Below are 18,884 nucleotides of genomic sequence, written 5' to 3' on the forward strand. Positions count from 1 at the left end.
AGTCTTGCTGGTGTCTCTATGTGTCACTGCATGCCACGTGTCCCTACACAGCCCCTCCTGCCAGGGCTGCTTCCTGCTCAAACAGTGGGAAGTACTTGCTCGGTTTAAAAGAACATAGGTAGATAAGTAGGTGGGTGGGTAGGTAAGCAGGTAGATAGAGCAAGCCCTTTAAGTTTATTTTTGCTTGTTTCGCTCCAGATTTTTGAGTTGTTTTTCCCGCTGGTTTCTATCATTTTTAGTCATTATCTTCAAATTCACTCTTCTTTTTTTAATCAATTTTTAAAACATTTCAGACTGAAAAATTTTACATAAATTATTGTGATATATGAACAAATGCCAGAAGCAAATTCAAAAATAAGAAAAATGAATGTTGGTTAATTACAAACTTGGAGGCTTGTATATGTTTCTCTTTATTAACTTCTCTTTATTAAAGATCATGGCAGGTCTCCCCCACCCACAAATGTCACAGGCTAATGCTGAGCTTGTCTTCTATCTGTCATCCAAGCCCACTCAGCTTTGTGCTATCAACTGGAGCAGATTGCCTAAAAGGAGCATTCCCGGAAAAAAATGTAAATGTAATTGGCTTCTTGTATATATTACATTCTGGGAATGTTAATGAGATGATTCCTCTTCATAATTGGTGGATCTGTTTTTTTTTTTAAATCTGCCTCTGTTATAATTTAGGTTAAAATTATTTTTAAATCTACAGGAAATGCACTGAAATGAACATGCCATTGTTTTTTTAGAATAGAAAATCTCAGTGGCAGTTTGAAAAATCTCAAATTTAGAGATTAATCTCAGATTAAGATTTCATATTTAATTTCATTTGTTTCTAATTTTCACATTCAGTTATTTTCCAGTTTTTAGAATACCATGGAATTGAGTGGAACCTTAGTGATTAGTCAGATTCTTTTATTCCTCATTTTACAACTCATTTTACAACAGAGAGATGAAATTGAAATCTAGAATAAATGAGATTCTCAGTGAATGAGCCAGAACTAAACCCCTGGTCTCCTAATTGACTCCCAGTCCAGGTTATTCAGATGTGCCCAGGTTTCTAGTGTTAGAAAAACAACATTGATTTGAAAAAAACAAATACTTTTTTGTCTTAGTTTGTTATGTACAAAGCCTAAGTTTCTATTCAAACATTGTTTTATCTTGAGCTATTTTTATTCCTTTAGCTTACCTTTGTTAGAAATTACTTCATTTGTACAGGACTTTGGATACGGTAATGTGGGAACATTAGTTTAGAGGAAATTCAAATATATAAACACAAAATATTAAGAAAAAAGTAATTTTAATGGAAATCAGCTGAAGATACTGAGATGCCTTATATTAATACCCAGTCCATTTTGCTAAATGGCAACATGCTAAATACTGTAAGAGTAATAATATTTTGGTGTTTACCATGAAATAAGTGAGACTGTAGTTTCAAAGAGATGTTACTTAACATTAGTTCATTTAATTGCATATAAAAAAATTTTAAGTAGGAGAGTAATAGATTTCAAGTGAACTGACTCAACCCTGTAGTTCATGTTGCTCTTCTCTGAGGGGTAACCAGTATAGTTTGTAGAGGTCTGATAAGGCTGAAGGGTTTTCTGCTCTGTCCCCTGTATTTTGTGTCTAATTAGCCTTCTGGTCCTGCTCTCCACTGACCATCTGGACTCACCCCAACCCAAGACAGGATCCTCAATTAGGTGGAAAATTAGTGTTTCCTTTTATTTCCTTTCTGTTCCTCATGGAGCCCCTGGAGATGTTTTCATGTCCCAGGGAAACAAAATTCTCAGGTTGTTTGAAGCCTGTGTGAGGGACACATAAGTTTTGCCACCAAATGGTTATTATTAAAAAGCCATTAATGGGGAGTGTCATCAGGAATGGTGAGATTCACTCTAAGGAGGCCATGTATTGGGAGATTGTGTAGCCTAGCCCATCACTGGAGAAACATCAGAGCCATCTCTGAATTAGAGACTTAAATAGCATAGAAAGAAAATAAATCTAGAATGCCAGAGACATTAGCATGAAGCTTCAACCTAATGTTTATCCCCACCACATCCATGCTCCCATGGCACTTAAAACAATTTGATTTTGTGTTCTCAGATACTCTGAGTTATCATCAAGTTTTATTATTGAATTATTTAGTGACCAAAGTCACTGTTAAATTGTAAATTTCAAATAGCAAGATTGCTACTTGTAAATACTTGGGGGTGAGGGATAGTAATTCTCCCCTTTAAAATGATTCAGCTATATCTCTCTAGAAACTTATTCTAAATTTGAACTTGGCCATGCACTGAGTACAGACATTGCCATAGCATTTCATAAAGAATGTTGTGGAAGCACCTAAGCTTGCAAGTTAATGAACAGAAGAAGAAATATGCATCTATAAAATTATATTTCAGGGAAAATAAAACAACTATGTAGGGGATGATTCTACAGGTCTGGGAATCACAAAATTGCCCTTTTATGATTTCCCTGTACAAAGAGGTGGGGAGACTCTAGATCTTCCTTCCCACCCTGCTCAGTAGTCACTGAATTCCCCCTGCTGTGGGAAGTAAGACTTACTATTAGTAAATAACTTTCCCTTCCTGTGCTCTCTCCCCCTCAAGATCTGTCTCTGCCCTGATAGTTTTGGATCTAGAGTGATGATCTCATCAGACAGTTGGAAGAAATTAATATGGAACCTGGAAGCCTGATCATCTTAGGACTAAGAGTCTGTATTTGTTGTGTCAATCCAGTAGAGTCTGTGACCTTGGGATAAATTGTTCCCTATGCAACAGTAACTCACCTATTTAGGCATATATTGCCCTAAGTCATAGCACAGCACCTCGGAATGATAAAGCACACTATGGGCTTAAATTTGGGGTAAGTTTGTGGACTCTTGAAAGAATTATTTTTGGAACCTATAAGCTCAATTTCCAGACATCCGAGTCTTTTCATAAATACCAAGCACTGGAGAGGGCATGTAGGTAAGTCAGCTGAGGCCAGAACACTCACAATGACATTTCGTTTCCTAGAATTTCTCACTGCCTAAGACTCAAGATTTTTCTTGCCTGAATCTTCTAATTGTCCTGTGTGTCTCCCTTGCTAGATAATTGAAAACCCGGATGTCCCACAGGAATTCAGGAATCAAGGTATTGGATTTGATTTTCACTAATTTGGTTTAAAAAGACGGGCATGAGAATGCTCTGTGCTCGGTGCGGGGGATGACAGATGATTAGGAGTTCTCAGGTTCGTTTACCATTCTCCTCGGAGGTTTGCCTTACGTGATAGTATTTAATCAGCTGTTGTCTTCCTTCTGTTCCTGTGCTCCATGCCAACTACACCTATTCCTGTTCCAACTCTGCCCGGGAAGTTAACTCTTCACAGACCTTCAAGTTTGCAGACATTTTTTTAAGTTACTTCATTCTACCTGAAGCAGTTTTATTAATTGCTAAAATGAGAATTAGGTAGAAGTTTGTCGAAGCCTGATTGTTATAAAGTGCTATTACATGACAAGTATGTTTGCAAAATGCCATTTTTTAATATGAAAAATGGGACATCTTCCAGGGAATCTTGCAAAAGGACAGGCACCCATTTTAAGTAGCAGATGAAATCAAGGTAAAAAAAAAAACTTTCATTCTGACTCAGGAAAAGAAAAATAAAGGTCCACATTATAATTTACAAGTAGTTTGATTTTTTTTGAAGTTTGATAATATTGTTTTCTGGAAAAGATAATAATTGCAATCATTAGCTTAAAAAATTAAAATGTCTTATTTCAGATTTTAGTCAATAATTTTAAAAAATTGGGAAATTTTGCTTTTCTTTGAGATTTTTGCCAGTGAATAATGAAAAGAAGGCAGTCGGGGAAGAGAGAGATTAAAAGGGGAGGGAATGAAAGTGTGAGAGAGAAGCAAAGAAATGGCCATCACCAGGCAAAAGGCAGAAATGAAAGAAACAAGGAAGAGAAGTGCTTGAACCATTTTCCAAAGTTTTGCCCGAATGTTGTTGTTTTAGCCCCATCTTGCTACATTCTTGGGCTGTGGGCCAGAGAGCTATAGCACCCTTCACCCCTGGGGTTCATGCGTGGTCCCTTCCTGTCCATTACAAGTCCCATAAATGCTTCACTTTGGTGATTTTATAAACCAAAAGAGAAGTCAGAGTCCTCTTGGTCAATGATACATTTCTAAAATATGTATTAGTAAAAAGGTAATGGACTCATTTGAAGTTTAAAAAGTTAAGTTTAAGGACTATTTAGGGGTTTACTTTTATTTAAATTGTTTTATCATTTTACTGTATTTTTCCCTGAATTTAAGATCTTAAATACTGAGGATCAGCCACGGATTTCTCTTCCTCTCCTCCAACTTTTCTTTCATTTTCTTTCTTACACTTTTGCCATTTTTCTGCCATCTTTCTAGACCTCATGTTAATTACTTATTTGTACATTTATAAAATACCTAGCCAGTTTTGTATAGATCTTTATAGGTTTTTCTTGTATTTTTGATAATTAAAAAACACTTGTTATTTTACTTGATCTAACATTTTGATGAAATTAGTATTATTTATTCCACTTTGCCAAAGGGAATTTGGCAAATTTCTTTTAACCTAGTATAAGCTGAAATTTATCCAGCTCACAAAATCAGCAAGTTGTGGGCCTGTACTTCAACAGATCCCAAATTTCAGTCTTTTTCCAGTTAATACTAGAGCTTCTGTATGGAGTTGTATTGCTGGTTTCTAGACATGAGTGTGTTTGGAGGGAATTTTTTTTTTTCTGACTCTGGTTATTGCTCCATTAGCAGCAAAAACTGTGTGCCCTTGAGCATGCTGGACAAATGAAGTAGGTGAAGATGGTGACTAAATTATTTTGCCCCTTTCTTTAGTTTGCCAGTTCAGAAAGCCCATTTTTATCCCTTGTTGCCATATTCTGTCTGGAATACAACTCATATCCACTCAGCTGACCCAGAAATTTAAGAGGTCAGAAGAAGGGACACATGTCTATATAGTCTAATGGCCTGAATATTGGGAAAATAATCATCAGTTATTTCTTAAATTAACCAAATCTCCTTTCATTAAGTGAATATTACTTATAATAAGGAACAATCTAGTATTTTCTTTCTGGACTCTCTTGTGAGTGTCTTACTGTAGAAAAGAGTTATTTTTTTCCGGGGATTAATTTGGTGACCTAATTATTTTGTGGTCTGGAAAATATCCTGAGTGGAGAATGGGTTGGAGGGACACTCAGGGAGCTTTAGTGACCCTTGCCAACATTTAATGCCTGTAACCTCCTCTGTTTGAAGGGTCGACGGTCGAGGCCCTCTGTGATGACCTTGTGTCTGTGCTCTCTGTTCTGTGTGAGAAGCTACAAGCCTCCATCAGGTAAGTGCCATCAGTTCCCATGATCTGTTTCTGATGGTTGTCTACAGCGTTGCTTAAAGTCGCAGTTTATAGGGACAATGGTTCCCCCTGTTGGTATTCACCTGTCATTCCTGAGAAATATAGTCAGTGCCCTCTGGCAAGCCCACATTAACAAATACTTTTAATATGCTGAAGGATATAATTTTATAATGAGAAAATAGGAAAACAATACCTTGCAAAGAAGTTAACCCTTGAGTGTGGAACTTCATGGAAAGAGTGTTGGCTTAGATTGAGATGGTGTGTGGGCTGGTCCCGACCCAGGCCAGGCTAGGCCCAGCCGGGGAACTATACACATGAATCTTCTCATCAGACTGTGTTGTGCTTCCTGTTAAGTGACAGCATTGAACTGTGAGGTTTTTCTCTATTTCTCCTATTTTCTCTATTCTCTATTTCTCCTAACAGTCCTTGGGTCTGTGAGCTCATACACATCTCTTTGGAAGCCCAAAGTGCTATCCATTGCACGACAGAACCTCACACACATCTCTTTAAAAAGAATGTCACTCTAAATTTTACGTGCTTTTTATTTTTTTTAATGCCAGTTCAGTCGGTGACTTTGTTCATATCTGTGATGTCACTGTTCCTGCTCTCCAAAAGCTATCCGAGATGAGATGAAAAATCTCTACCAGCTGTCTGTTTAGTTACTTGCAAAATTCCACAGCCCTGTCTGAGTCTGATGTCCTTTTGAGTTATAAAAGACACATCAAATTATGATTTACTAGTAACAGGGATGTTTGGCAACTTAAAAATCTCTTGCTTATAGAGATTTATATATACTAATGAGCAGGGAGAAAGTAGTCCAGTCATAGGCATGGACAAGGGTTCTTGCCTTGTTGGAAAAATTGCAGAGTTGTGTTTGTTGTTTGGGCTTTGTTTTTCAGTTTTTAATTTAAGCTTGAACTTAAAAGTCTTTGCCAAATGGTTTCTACATCAATTTATCCATTCATTCTTCCTCTAGTTCACCTGCATATTTCACCAAATTAAGCTCTCCTTATGTCAGGCACTTGGAAAATGAAGAGATTTAGTAGGTAGATAGAATGAAGTCAAAAAGTAGTAACACTTCCTCCACATCCTCTAGTTTCTCCCATCCCCGAGCCTCAGGCAGGCTGCAGGTCTAGGCATTATTTTCTCATAGGAGGGATGTGTCTGACAGCAGATGGGATGTGAACCACTCCACTTGTACCCTGTGCAGGGCCCCATCTTTGCCCGCCATGAAGAATGGGAGCAGTAGGACTGAGGCTCAGATCATTAGCTGAACCTGAGGGCTCTACAACCAGTCCTTAGGGTCCCCATGCAAACTAATATTCTCGGCACAATCCCAAATTATGTCTGTTGTGTATGAGCATAGGCACCCTCCTTCACTCTCAACAGCGCCCTGGCTGGCTTAGTGTATGTGCTCACTCCGCACGTCCATGACCAGGGTGTAGAGCTCTTCTAGTGTTAACTGTTCCTGGTAACCTCTGACCAGTTCCTCTTCATCCTCACAGAGCCAGCTGCTACATTAGAACCAGGACATGTTTCTCATTGACTTGTTTTCCTAAGATGCAGGCATATGTGATGTTTAATCACTGTTGGCTCAACTGCATTACTTTGTCGGGTTACCTGGACGGGACCCCTGTTCTGCCTCTTACTAGATCTTGACTTTGGGCATAACTCAGAACCACTCTAGGCTTACGTCTCCTATAAAATAACTAATATATTATTTACTATTACAGTTATAATGCTCTATGGTACACAATATTAATAATATAAAGGATATTAGGGGTTTTGTAAGGATCAAATGAGAACATTCACTTAAAAGACTGATGCCCAGCAATCACCAGCCAAAGAGTTAACAGAATTAGGTTGATGAGTGTGTAGTGAGGCAGCCGGTACACTATGGGAGCCACAGGGCACACTGCAATTGGGTGTTGGTAAGACTGTTAGAGGATTTGATCCTGACTTATCAGGTGGGTTAAAGGAGCTGGAGGTCTGCTCTAGGACTCGGAGCAACTCTGGCCTCTGCACATCTCAGTTTTTATCTCACCAGTAAGAGGAACAGATCGGAGCTATAACTGTCATTGGAAAAAAGAACAAGTGCTCACTACCTGGGAGTAGGTTCTTACCTAGAGGAGGGGAACAGTTTATCATTTTTGTGGTTATAGAGGAGAATTGTTTAATCAATTGGGTGTGATGTCAATGGGCTTGCTTCTTGTTCCATCACCATGGTGGAGAGTCTTCATCTGATGTTAACACTATGAAATTTCTTTTGTTTACTGGGTAACGTATGCTGGTGGTGACTTAGGCAGGTGCAGCTGTCAAGGATGTGTCTTTTCTGCTTCTATCCTCGTAGGTCTTGCATTGTCAGGAAATAAAACAAAGGCCAGAAAAACTTTGAAAAATATAAAAGCTGTATTGTTCATTACTTTGCAGACAAGGGAGAACAGAATCCTAAACATTTCTTTCTGAGCAGTTTGATAAAGGAAAAATGTAAAAATTATAAATGCTCCAAAGAGGGAGAGGTGTATCTTACGGTAGTTATGCTGTTAATAATTAAAATCTGGCCTCAGGATACATTTGTAATGAGTCTGTAGGCTTATAAATGAAAGCTTTAAAACATACCATTGTTCATTGGTTGGGAAAAAAGTCTTCAGTTAGTCCAGGTGTGGCACCTGGGGCTTAGGTTTTTTAAACCTGGATGGCTCCAATAGCAACTTCAGGGACCCTCCATCTGTCGGGTGGCCATAGGACTGGTTTACTTGAAACAGTCCAATGATATGCTCATTGTGCAATTACTATGGACATTCAGCATTGATATCTTCTGGGAAGTACTACTATATGTGGATTTTTTTTTCTGCTCAGCATATAATAAATATTTGATGCGGTTTGTTTGTTTTCAGAATTATTGGTGCTAATTCTCGTTTATGGTGTAGTTGTGAACACTGAACTTCTGACATCAGAAATTTGAGTGTAGAGTGCTAGGAAAATACTCTGCAGAAGCACACATTTCACATGCACACATACATCTGCTGAAAGTAAAGTTCATAGACTGTCAGTCACTGTAAAAATTGGAAGTGTTCCTGAACCATGTGGCTTGAGGTTAGGCTTTCCATGGGAAAGTAGTTCGTGTGACACTGATAGTTTTTCAAAGGTTTCTCACTGGACATTGAATCAAAGGTGACTTTAGGCATTTATTATGGAGCTTAATGGTTTTATAGGATTCTCATAGTCTTGCTTAGTTTTTCAATGTGATTGCCCTGTCATAATTCTGCCTCTAGAGACTGTTCACTTGTTTGATTATGGTCTTAGCCATCAGCCCTCCATTACCCTAAGGTAGGGATTTTATTGCTAAATAAGCTGGGCTTGCGCTTTATAACAGGAGACCTTGAAGTCCACTGGTCAGATAGTCCCATGACCTTGGCTGGACTCACTTTTGTGGATCCATTTATTCTCTGTTAAGTTTATTTTAAGTTTCTTCTGATTTCACTGCCTTAACTCTTTTTATTTCTATTTCTCCCTCTGAAATCATCCTTAGGTCTGTATGGTCCCTCAGCAAGCATGTCCGAAATCTGCCCAGCTATCTCCTAGGGCATTGACTCTGTATATACTCGCTAGCTCTGTATCTATTCAGGACATGTTCAGTTTCAGGAGGATTCAGAAAAATGACTCGAGAACCCACAGTAACTCACATGCCTTGGAGCTGCAGTGTTAATAGAGCTCTATATTAGGCAAGCTGAGTTACATGATGCTGCTTAAATCCAAGAATTTTTGGAAAGATAATTGGACTTAGAAAAATATCCATTTTCTGCCTGTTTGTCTCCCACCCTCCTCCCTCTCTTCTCTCTCCTTCCAGTAAAGAATGTCAGGGGAATCTCTACCAAAACAGTCTAGAATCAATGAGGCAAGGCTAAGGGTTTATGCTGTGTGTTCCGATTCTGTTTCACACCTTATACAACTAACACCCTCTGTCCTTTTAACAAATTCCATTAAGTTTCTAAGGGATGCAAAGTGAAAATGGCTCAAAGGAAAAGAAAAATCTAAAAACTCCAGGGATCCAGGACATGCTGCCATATTGCTCTAACAGTGACCGTGCCAGGATGGACGGCTGCTGAGCTTTCATTGCCCACAGGTCCCCTCACTCGAGTTTTTCTCCACGAACCATGAGGAAAGAGTGAGATCAGCAGATACTCAACCTGCCAGCCATGAAATGCTTACTTACACAGAAGACTAAGCAAAGTGACTCATACCTCTGCTAAGTAAGCAGATTTGCCCTAGTGTGTTTTGAAAGAATTGGTTGGTTTCTAGGCTCCTTCTGCCCTGTGCATTCTACGTATCTGTCTGTCTGTATTCAGACAGACAGGAAATGCACACACATGTGCATTATGCATATGTGCGCCTAGTGAGGGCCATGTGTGGCAGGCACCCACATTTCCAGCAGCTCCTTAAATGACATGACTCATGCAAGGCCCCAAGCACCCATATTTCTAGACTGCTGCAGCCCACAGAAAAGCTGCCACGTTCTGTCTCCAAGGAGACTGCCAGGCCAGTTACCGTGGCAATGCCTTGCGTTGTCATTGCATCTGATGCCTTGGGGTTGCCATGACACGCTTTGCAGATAGACGGGCACCTTGACTGCTCACTAGCTTTTTTCTGGGTTGATTTTAAGTGGTTTCAGAAATTGAGAATATTCAGTGTCTATAGTTAAAATTTTGGTTTTGTAATGCTAGACTGACAGTTTGAGAGAGAGAGACATGTTTGACCTGGGATATTTAATGATTACTTTCTTAATGGGTCAAGCATATGATCAGAAAGATTAGCCAGATGCTAAGGCAAAGGCAGTCCTTACTGAACTGATCTGTTTAAATGTGCTTACCAGTGAGTAGCCCTCCTATTTCACTCTCTCCAATCTGTTCATTTTTACAACATCTAGAATGATCATTCTAAAGCAGAAAGGGGGCCATGTCACTCTTCTCACAGAATGAGGTCCAGATATCCTAGCACAGCACACAAGACTATTCCTGACCTGGTCCTGGCCACCTCCCCAGCCCACCTCTTGCTGATGACATCTACTCTGCTCCAAACATACGCACACAAACCCTCCCCTAAAGGAATCTGTGTGGCAGATTCCTACTTGAATATCTGGCCTCTACTAAGATACTGTTTCCTTTGGAAATTCTGCATCTTTCTAAAAAGAATGGATGCTACTTCTCTGTGCTCTCATAAAAACTGGTGTGTAAGCATTTGTGTGTAACACTGCTTCCACATGCTTAATCTGCTTGCTTACTTGTCTCTCTATGAAGAAAATACTGTTTTGGGCAGGAACTATGTCCTGTTCAAAAGTATAGGGAAGCTTGTGGGCGTAGTAGTGTAGGGCCTTACCTGGCCTAAGAATGGCTAGTGATTTCTCACCTCTCTAACTCTTCCCCCATCCAGCCTTACTCTTGGCAAATGGTAATTTTTTAGAGACTCATCCTCTATCCATCTTCTACTACCCGCAGAGGGTGTGGTTGGGTACATCCAGGTAGAAACGGAATTGCCTTATGTGAAATAATGACATTACTTTAACCTTAACCATTGCCCTGTTAATCACTGTACAGTGAGTTGTACCATTCTCTTTGGATGAGGGAGATTGTTTTAGACTATGGGTCAGCAAAATTTTTCTGTAAAAGGCCACATTGGGTCTCTGTTTCCTTTTTGTTATTGTTTCTGTTTAGATTTATAAACCTTTGAAAACAAAAGCTGTTCTTATTTCACAGGCCAGGATTTTTGCCCTTAGTCTGTGGCCTGGCAACCAGTTTTAGAACAAGTCAGTTTTATAGACACATCACAGGGCATTTCACAGAGCACTCAGTGAGGGCTAAGGCCCCAGCTTCCTCTGCTCTGCCTGTAGCTCACAGCCTTCCTCACCTTGACAGTGTGTGGCCTTTGGGGCCCTGGCCTTTGGGATGATCTGGTATTAACTCTTCTTCCTTCCTGTCTCCTTCATCTTCCAGTCTGCCTGTCCCTGGCCTGCTTTTCCCTTCTACCCCTTTCTCCTGGGGGTGATTTGTAGTGTTGAGGGCTTCAGCCTTCCTTTTGGCATGTATTTACTTTTAATTAAGAGAAAAGAGATACAACCAAAAGTCATTTTTAAAAGCAAGTTTCTTCCTCTTCTAAAGTCTTCTCATAGAATTCATTCATTCATGAATCCTATAAATTTTTATTTTTTAAAGATTTATCTATTTATGCACACAAGAGCTGGGATACAGGCCAGAGGTGTGGGGAGTGAGAGGATTCACCAGAGACAGAGTAGGGAGCAGAACAGGCAGATTGACTGAAATACACTGGTGAGGGGAACAGCAGGCAAGTCAGGAGAGGTCTGCTGTGCAATGTGGATCAGCTCCCTGTCCAGCTGGAGATCAAATTCGTGCTACGGTGCTATAACTCGTGCTATAGTGCTGCAACTTAACCCCTTAAGCCACCAGGGAGGCCCTCTTATACATTTTTTATTATGTATTTGTAGCAATATCTCTTTGAATATTAAATTCTTTCTCCCTTCTGTCATTCTTGCAATTCACCTGGGATTTAGATATGTCTAGTCTGGGCAGCAAACTTAATCCGGTTAAAAGAAAGTCCAACCCATCGAGTTGTCTATTGTTTTCTGCTTCTGTTGCAGAACCCCATAGTAAAAATTTTGAGAAAAAAGAATTTATTGAAAAATCATGTTGCCTTCAATAAAGAAAAATCAAGTGCAAGTTAGTACAGTGTTGACTAATGTAAAGATAATGTGATAAGTGATTTCTTGAAAGGCTTAGGCAATTAAACGTGCTAAGAATTAATATTTCTGGGATAAACATTGGAATTTAGTTAATAGTATATCAGTAATTGTTCTTTAATGGTAGCAAATATACCATGCCAATGATAGATGTTATTAATAGAATAAACCATGTGCAGGGGTGTAAAATATGGTAACACTATTCCATGTTCAGTTTTTCTGTAAATCTGAAACTGTCAGCAAAAATCTGCCACCCCAAAACAGGTCTTTTGGCAAAAGGTTTTGATTTCATGGGAGAAGCTTTAAATGCTGGGAAGAGGTTGCTTTTGAAAAAGACTTTCATGTGTAAAATTCTCTCCATAAGGAAGACCTGATTCTTTATTTCTTTTCAATGGAGAGGGTAGAATTTCATTCTGTCTACCTTCTTTTCCTGTGTAGTCTTTTCCCTTTCCTCCCCCCAACCTCCCGACTCAGCAAAACCATTTGAGATAGGCTCTGAAGCCATGTAATGGGCTCCCCAGTTTTACTGGGCCTCCCTTGTATAGAGGAGGTAGACATGATCTTATCAGCTTTTTGGCTTTTTTTCTCTTACCAATCTTTCTGATGCTTGTTTGATACTGTCAGACTGGAAGTACCAACAGGGATAGAAGGTGATTTCCTTTGTCCTTCAACCATTGTAAAGTTCACTAATACAGTCATCCTAACTATAGTAGTTTGCTAGGGCTGACATAATAACACAGTACACAAACCGGATGGCCTAAACAACATAAATGTATTGTTTCACAGTTCTGTTGGCCAGAAATCCAAGATCATGATGTCAACAGTCAGTTCCTGTTTGGAGCTGGAAGGGAAGGATCTGTTCCAAGCCTCTGTTCTTGATTTTTAGCAAGCTCAGGCATCATCTCCCTATGTCTCCTCACATTGTCTTTCCTCTGTAGTTAGCTCCATGTCCAAATTTCTCATCTTGTAATGATGAGAAATCCAATATTTATATTGGATCAGGGCCTACCCTAGTGACTTCATTTGAACTTGATTACCTGTGTACTAACCCTTTCTCCAAATAAGCTCACATACTCAGCTAGCTGGCATAGACCTTCAGAATGTGAATGGAGGGGAGGGGCAAATGGGACACAGTTCAACCCATAACACTAAACACTACCCCTCAAATTAACACTTCTGTAATCCCTGCCGTTTTTCCAAGTGTTTTCCACATGTCACTACTTGAACTCTGCTGTTACTCTGTGTCTGCATGTCCTTCTCCTGCAGTGACAATCAGCAGCTACAGCTCCTGTTCCTGGAGTGCATCCTGTCCATCCTCAGCAGCTGCTCCTGCACCATGCACCTGCACAGAGGCTTCACAGACCAGATCTGGTGAGCACTCATTACTGTGTTCCCCGCCCACCCAAAGGGCTCACTCCCTCCAGCTGTATCTGCAGGTCCCTTCTCACAGCGTGCCTTTCACCTATGTGGAAATGCTTTGGAGGAAAAGTAGGCAAATTGCTCTGCTTACATACCCCACACCAAAATAGACTGATGATTACTATCTCAAAGCATGTGATAAGTTCCAGTTGCATTTTATTGACATTATAGGGTCATGAAACTCAGAAACAAGGATCTTATTTCCTAGGTTTTGATTTTGTTGGTTTTTTTCAATTTCCTTTTTTTAATTTTTGCATAGAATAACTGGGGTGTAGGCCAGAGGTATGGGGGGGCTTGGTAAGAGGATGCATCAGAGACAGAGTGGGATTTACTGAAATACACTGCTAAGGGGAGTACCGGGCAAGACAGGAGAGGACTGCTGCGCCATATGTGAGTCAGCTCCCTCTGGGGATCGAACTCAGACTGTAGCAGTGATAGCAGTGAGACTTTACCCCTGGACCACCAGGGAGGCCCTTGGTTTTGTTTTAAAAGCATATAAAGGCATAAGCCAGAAGGAGAAAGATAAATTCTGGATATCTCACTTATATATGGAACACAGAGAAACCAAACAAAGGGGCAAAAAAAGACAAACTATTAAATCAGTCTATGAAACCTGAGCCATCCACAGAGGAAGGGCAGGGGGAGGAGCAAAAAGAGGGTGGGGAGCGAGCTCAGTGGACTAAGGTGGAGGACTGTGGGTGCACTACAGTGACTGCAGGGAAGACCCTGTACTTCCAAAATACTAACAATGACATAAACCAATAGTACTTCAACAACAACAACAACAACAACAACAAACATTTAAGTCTATAAAGGCACCAAAAAGTTATCCAGTGCGGCAAGAACTCGTGAATATTATTCTTAGCCCAACCATGGTATTTCCTTCATCTCGACCTGAGTACTTATCACTTAATCCTAGCCAGACACTCACACAAGTAACTGTCACACAAGGTGTCACTGGTTGCTCTGACTTCCTGCATTTATTGACAGAGAGCAAGTGAAATGATATGTGGAATATGCGATATGACAGAATTTTAAATTAACTTTTAAAATAAGAAGTATAAGAAGCTGTGTTATTTATAGTAAAATGAATAAACTTTAAGACCTAAGCCATTTAGCATTTTGAGTATTTCTTCATGAGTCTATTTTTTTCATGTAAGGTGGTTTCTTAATACTTGTCAATCTTTTTTTAGTTAAGCCTCTCTTGAGAGGAAAAGCATTCCATTGGTGTACCCAGAAGAGATGGGGTGGCATGGGTTATGGGGGTGGGGAATAGAATGGCGTCAAAGGAGGCACAGTGAACACCCCAACTCTCAGTCATTTTTGTGGCATCAGGAATGTACTCACACCCTCGGGATAGCTCTCACATTCTATCACTTGGCCTGTGTGACACTTTTCCTCCTGTCTCCTCCCAGGAAAAACCTTTGCCCTGCTCTCATCGTGATCCTGGGCAATCCAATTCATGACAAAACCATCACCTCTGCTCACAGCAGCAGCGCAAGCACCAGCATGGAGTCAGACTCTGCCTCTCCGGGGGTGTCTGACCATGGCCGGGGGTCAGGCTGCTCCTCCATTGCACCAGCCTTGAGTGGGCCTGTGGCTCGGACCATCTACTACATCGCAGCTGAGCTGGTGCGGCTGGTGGGCTCAGTGGACTCCATGAAGCCCGTGCTCCAGTCCCTCTATCACCGCGTGCTGCTGTATCCCCCACCCCAGCACCGGGTGGAAGCCATCAAAATAATGAAGGAGGTAGGGAGTCACTGAAGAATGCCACCAGGTGTGCCAGTGGATCTGAGCAGTGCTTGCATGTGGGCCGACTCAGAAAACAGCTCCTGTCACTTGCTGGAACTTAATTGCTACCAAACACAGAATCCAGTAGCTAGCAGTATCATTAACTTTGGGGTGCGTGCATGTGGTGGGAGCCAGGAAAGGGGGGTGATAAGTGTTTACTCACACAAAGCCTTTTGATTATTTAAGCTGCCTGTTCCTGGGTTCCAGGCCACCTTAGGTACTGTTGGTACAGATAAAAGTTTTTCTTTATGGTCCCCAAAATTGGGTTTCAAATGATTTTATACTCAGTTTCTACATCACCTAACAATAAGCATAACGGATCAGGGATTACTGAAAGAGGAATCCCTTTGCCTTGTTCCTTCTTGTGCCTCCTTGTCTCAAACCCCATGACCCCAGAGACAATGAGCAGGTTGCCCAGCTTTTGATAGCAACCTCAGTGTACTACCGCATGGCTCTGAAGAGGAATTCGGGTTACTTTGAAGGTCCTTCCAGCAAGGGTTCCTCTGTTTTCCCTCAAAGAACCAAAAAGCCACCAACCTTTTTGATTTGTGAACTTGTTTGTGAAGGTCAAGTTGCATGTGATTTTGTTACCTAACAAAAAAAGGAGACAGAGAATCAAAATTCCCTTGATGACCACTGATTTTAAGTATTATTTCCTACTCACCTGTTTCTTTTAAAACCTTAATTTAAATTGCATCTTGGTATTGTTTTAATGATATTTGATGGTAATGAGTAGTGGAATGTCTGACCCAGTATTCTTAGAAAAGAAAGAACAGTCCAGATTTAAGTGCTGACTTAAAAACCTATGAACACATAGGGCCCCCCCTGGTGGTGCAGCGGTTGAGCGCTGGGCTGCAAGGCTGCCCGCAGCCTCTGCAGCGCTGGTTTGTTCCCCAACCGCCGGCGAGGGTCCCACCAAAAAAAAAAAAAAAAAAAAAAAAACAACCTATGAACACACAGTACTAGCTGCATTTTTTCTTGACTACTGTATGCCAGGCACTTTACATATGTTATCTTCAATATTCATAATAGCTTTGTGGGGTTGTGTACCAACTTTCACCCATGAAGAATGTTGCTACTCTTCCCCATCAGAGCTTCAAGCAGAGAAATCAAAGAGTCAGCTTTAAAAACTTAGCACTCCAGGCCAGTGAACACAGTACAACTTTGGAGGCGAGTGAGACTAGCTGACATCAGCACCACCACACAGAGTGACCCTCTCCTCAATACCCACCGCCTCTCTTAAGCTCCTAGTTGGCAGAAGCAGAAATGCGTTTCTCTGAATAGGCTGATCTCCAGGAAGAAGTGGGAGGAGGGGATTGCTGTCCAGGCTAAGCTCCTTCTCCAGAATTCACCAGTCATATCAGAGACCCCCCATCACCATAATTAAGAAGTGAGTGAAAGGGAGGTGAGGTCTGCTGGGTGTTCCTCTTTAAAGAAGCATGACCCCAAGGAGGAATTGTTCCCACCTGTGAAGAAATGAAGGCTTTAAGGGTCAGATCACCTGCCCAAGATCACAAAAACAAAGATTGCAAATGCTGATCTTTCTGGCTCTCAGCTGTGGTCTTTTCCTTTACCGCACTTACTACTGCACTTGACTTCCTTATTGCAATGCAAGTGAGTCCAGCAGCCTCTTCCTTGTTCAGCTGACCTGTCATTAGCCTGAATTTAAGGGTCAGGGTGCAAATCTTGTCTCTGCTGCTCACCGGCTGGATTACAGTAGATAAATCATTTCACCCAGCTATCATGTTCTCTTCTGAACATCATAACAATTTGCTAAGGTTCAGTTCAAAATGGAGTGGTAAGTATAAAGCGCAAAGTATGTAGTAATACTTCTTGCCCCCTCAGGAAGAGAAAACAAAACAGAGACCAAAAGTGGCAGGTGGTTGCTGCCTCCTTCCTGCAGTGGTGTGCCAGCTCTGTAGCTGGTGTCCTGGTTTCCTGTTCCTTTCATCTCCCTGGCATATGGTCATAGACCACGGTTACCAGTCCGCTCGTAGTGCCTCTTTATTTCCTCTGCCCTCAAGTCTGAAGTACTCTGCCAGCTTCCAGACACTGGTCATTCTCCTTTCCACACTTCTCAGGATGCAGTCTCAGCCACTGGCCTGACGTGCTCTTCCTGGTTCCCACCTGCCTGCCTCTGTTCAGGTGCCTCTCCCCTTGTCCCACTGCTGACTTCCACTTAACAGAGCCGACTCGCTGGTTACAATAGACTAGACACTGCTGGCACCTTGCATTAACTTATTTACAAACTCCCTTAGGAAGATAACATTATACACATTTTCTATATGGGGAAGCTGACACTCCTTGACGAGAAGCTGCTTACCCCAAATCCCTGTGAGTAGCAGGACTAAAACACCACCCAGATGCTCTAAGCACATCTGCCTCTTTGCTGTCAGAGAGGCTCTGCTTCCTCAGACCACTGACGTGCTCTTCTGTAATCCTGTCCCACTGTGTAACAACTGATTCTATGTCCCTTGTGCTGATTGTTTCACCATAAAATGTGGGACAAGCTGCTGTTCTCCTCCAGTATATTTTTGAATCCTCAATTCCTTTGGTGTGTTTTCCCCTGGTGTCTAACACTAGAGTGCTTGACTCTGAATAAGTGTTTGCTAACAGTTGACTGATTGACAGATGAACCTCAAGGCAGAATATTTGCGAAGAGAATATTTTGTAAGCAGCAGCAACCTTTCTATTCCCTCAAAATTGACAGGCTCTGGAGTTGGCACTGCCCACAGGAGAGCCACTTGGTACCCAAAGGCTAAGTAAATCTTCACCTGGAGAGTATATAGCTATCTAGATGACGGTCAGTAATGACTTCTTTACTGCAGTGCAAGGAATGTGTTGTGTTTCCCCCTCTTGCGCAGATTTTCTGGCTTCCCAAAGTGACTTTGCAAGGCTGGAATTAGACAACAGCATCAGAGTAGCATGTCCAGCGACACCGCCCTGTGGCACACAGCAGACAGCACGAGCCAGGTGGTTCTGTCAAGCACTGCTGCTGGTTACTATAACAGCACCAATAATTTGGGAAAATTGGTAACTTGGAAACCAGATGTATATGGGTTAGGCACAGAGAAAACCATTAGGTGCCCAGGATATTTATTTAGCCTTTTGGAGTTTGAAGGCTTGGTGTGTTAAATTTCCCTGTTCTTTTTCTAATTTGTCACTCAGCTGTATAGGCTATGTACCCATTAATCAAAGACAAACAGGACCTTTTGTTTTCCAAGGTACATTTTCTTTTCTGTTTCCACTTTCTCAGAAAGAGAGAACAAAAAAATTCATCTTGTTTCCTTTTCTGCTCGCTCATGGTTTAGCATTGGAAGGTGTTCCCTGGTCTTTGTCAGACCTAGGACACCCCAGTCACTGTACCATGTCCCTCATTCACACCTAAAGAAGCTGAAAGTAAACACATCTTGCCTTTTTTAAGAATCTGTTGAAAGTTCTTCACAAGTCTTATCACTGTTCTTTTTCCCTCCAGATTCTGAAGTGACAAATAAACAGATTAGTGTAGAATTAATATATATCATCTAATTTATTACTGGTAAGGTTGGATTAGAGA

At 41.1% G+C, this 18,884-nt stretch overlaps 1 protein-coding gene across 1 annotated transcript in view; it reads left to right on the forward strand.

Annotated features, from left to right (window-relative positions):
• Positions 1-18,884, forward strand: part of ARFGEF3 (ARFGEF family member 3) — a 137,215-nt gene that overhangs the window by 61,892 nt on the left and 56,439 nt on the right. Inside the window, exons 7-10 of the mRNA XM_037520473.2 lie at positions 3,086-3,128; positions 5,271-5,349; positions 13,385-13,489; positions 14,953-15,286. Of these exons, the coding sequence (XP_037376370.1) occupies positions 3,086-3,128; positions 5,271-5,349; positions 13,385-13,489; positions 14,953-15,286 (561 nt within the window). The remainder of the gene's footprint in view (positions 1-3,085; positions 3,129-5,270; positions 5,350-13,384; positions 13,490-14,952; positions 15,287-18,884) is intronic.

The sequence above is a fragment of the Talpa occidentalis genome, unplaced genomic scaffold (assembly GCF_014898055.3).
Source record: "Talpa occidentalis isolate TD23 unplaced genomic scaffold, MPIMG_talOcc4v2.1 talOcc4.2, whole genome shotgun sequence".
In the NCBI taxonomy this organism is placed as follows: Eukaryota; Metazoa; Chordata; class Mammalia; order Eulipotyphla; family Talpidae; genus Talpa; species Talpa occidentalis.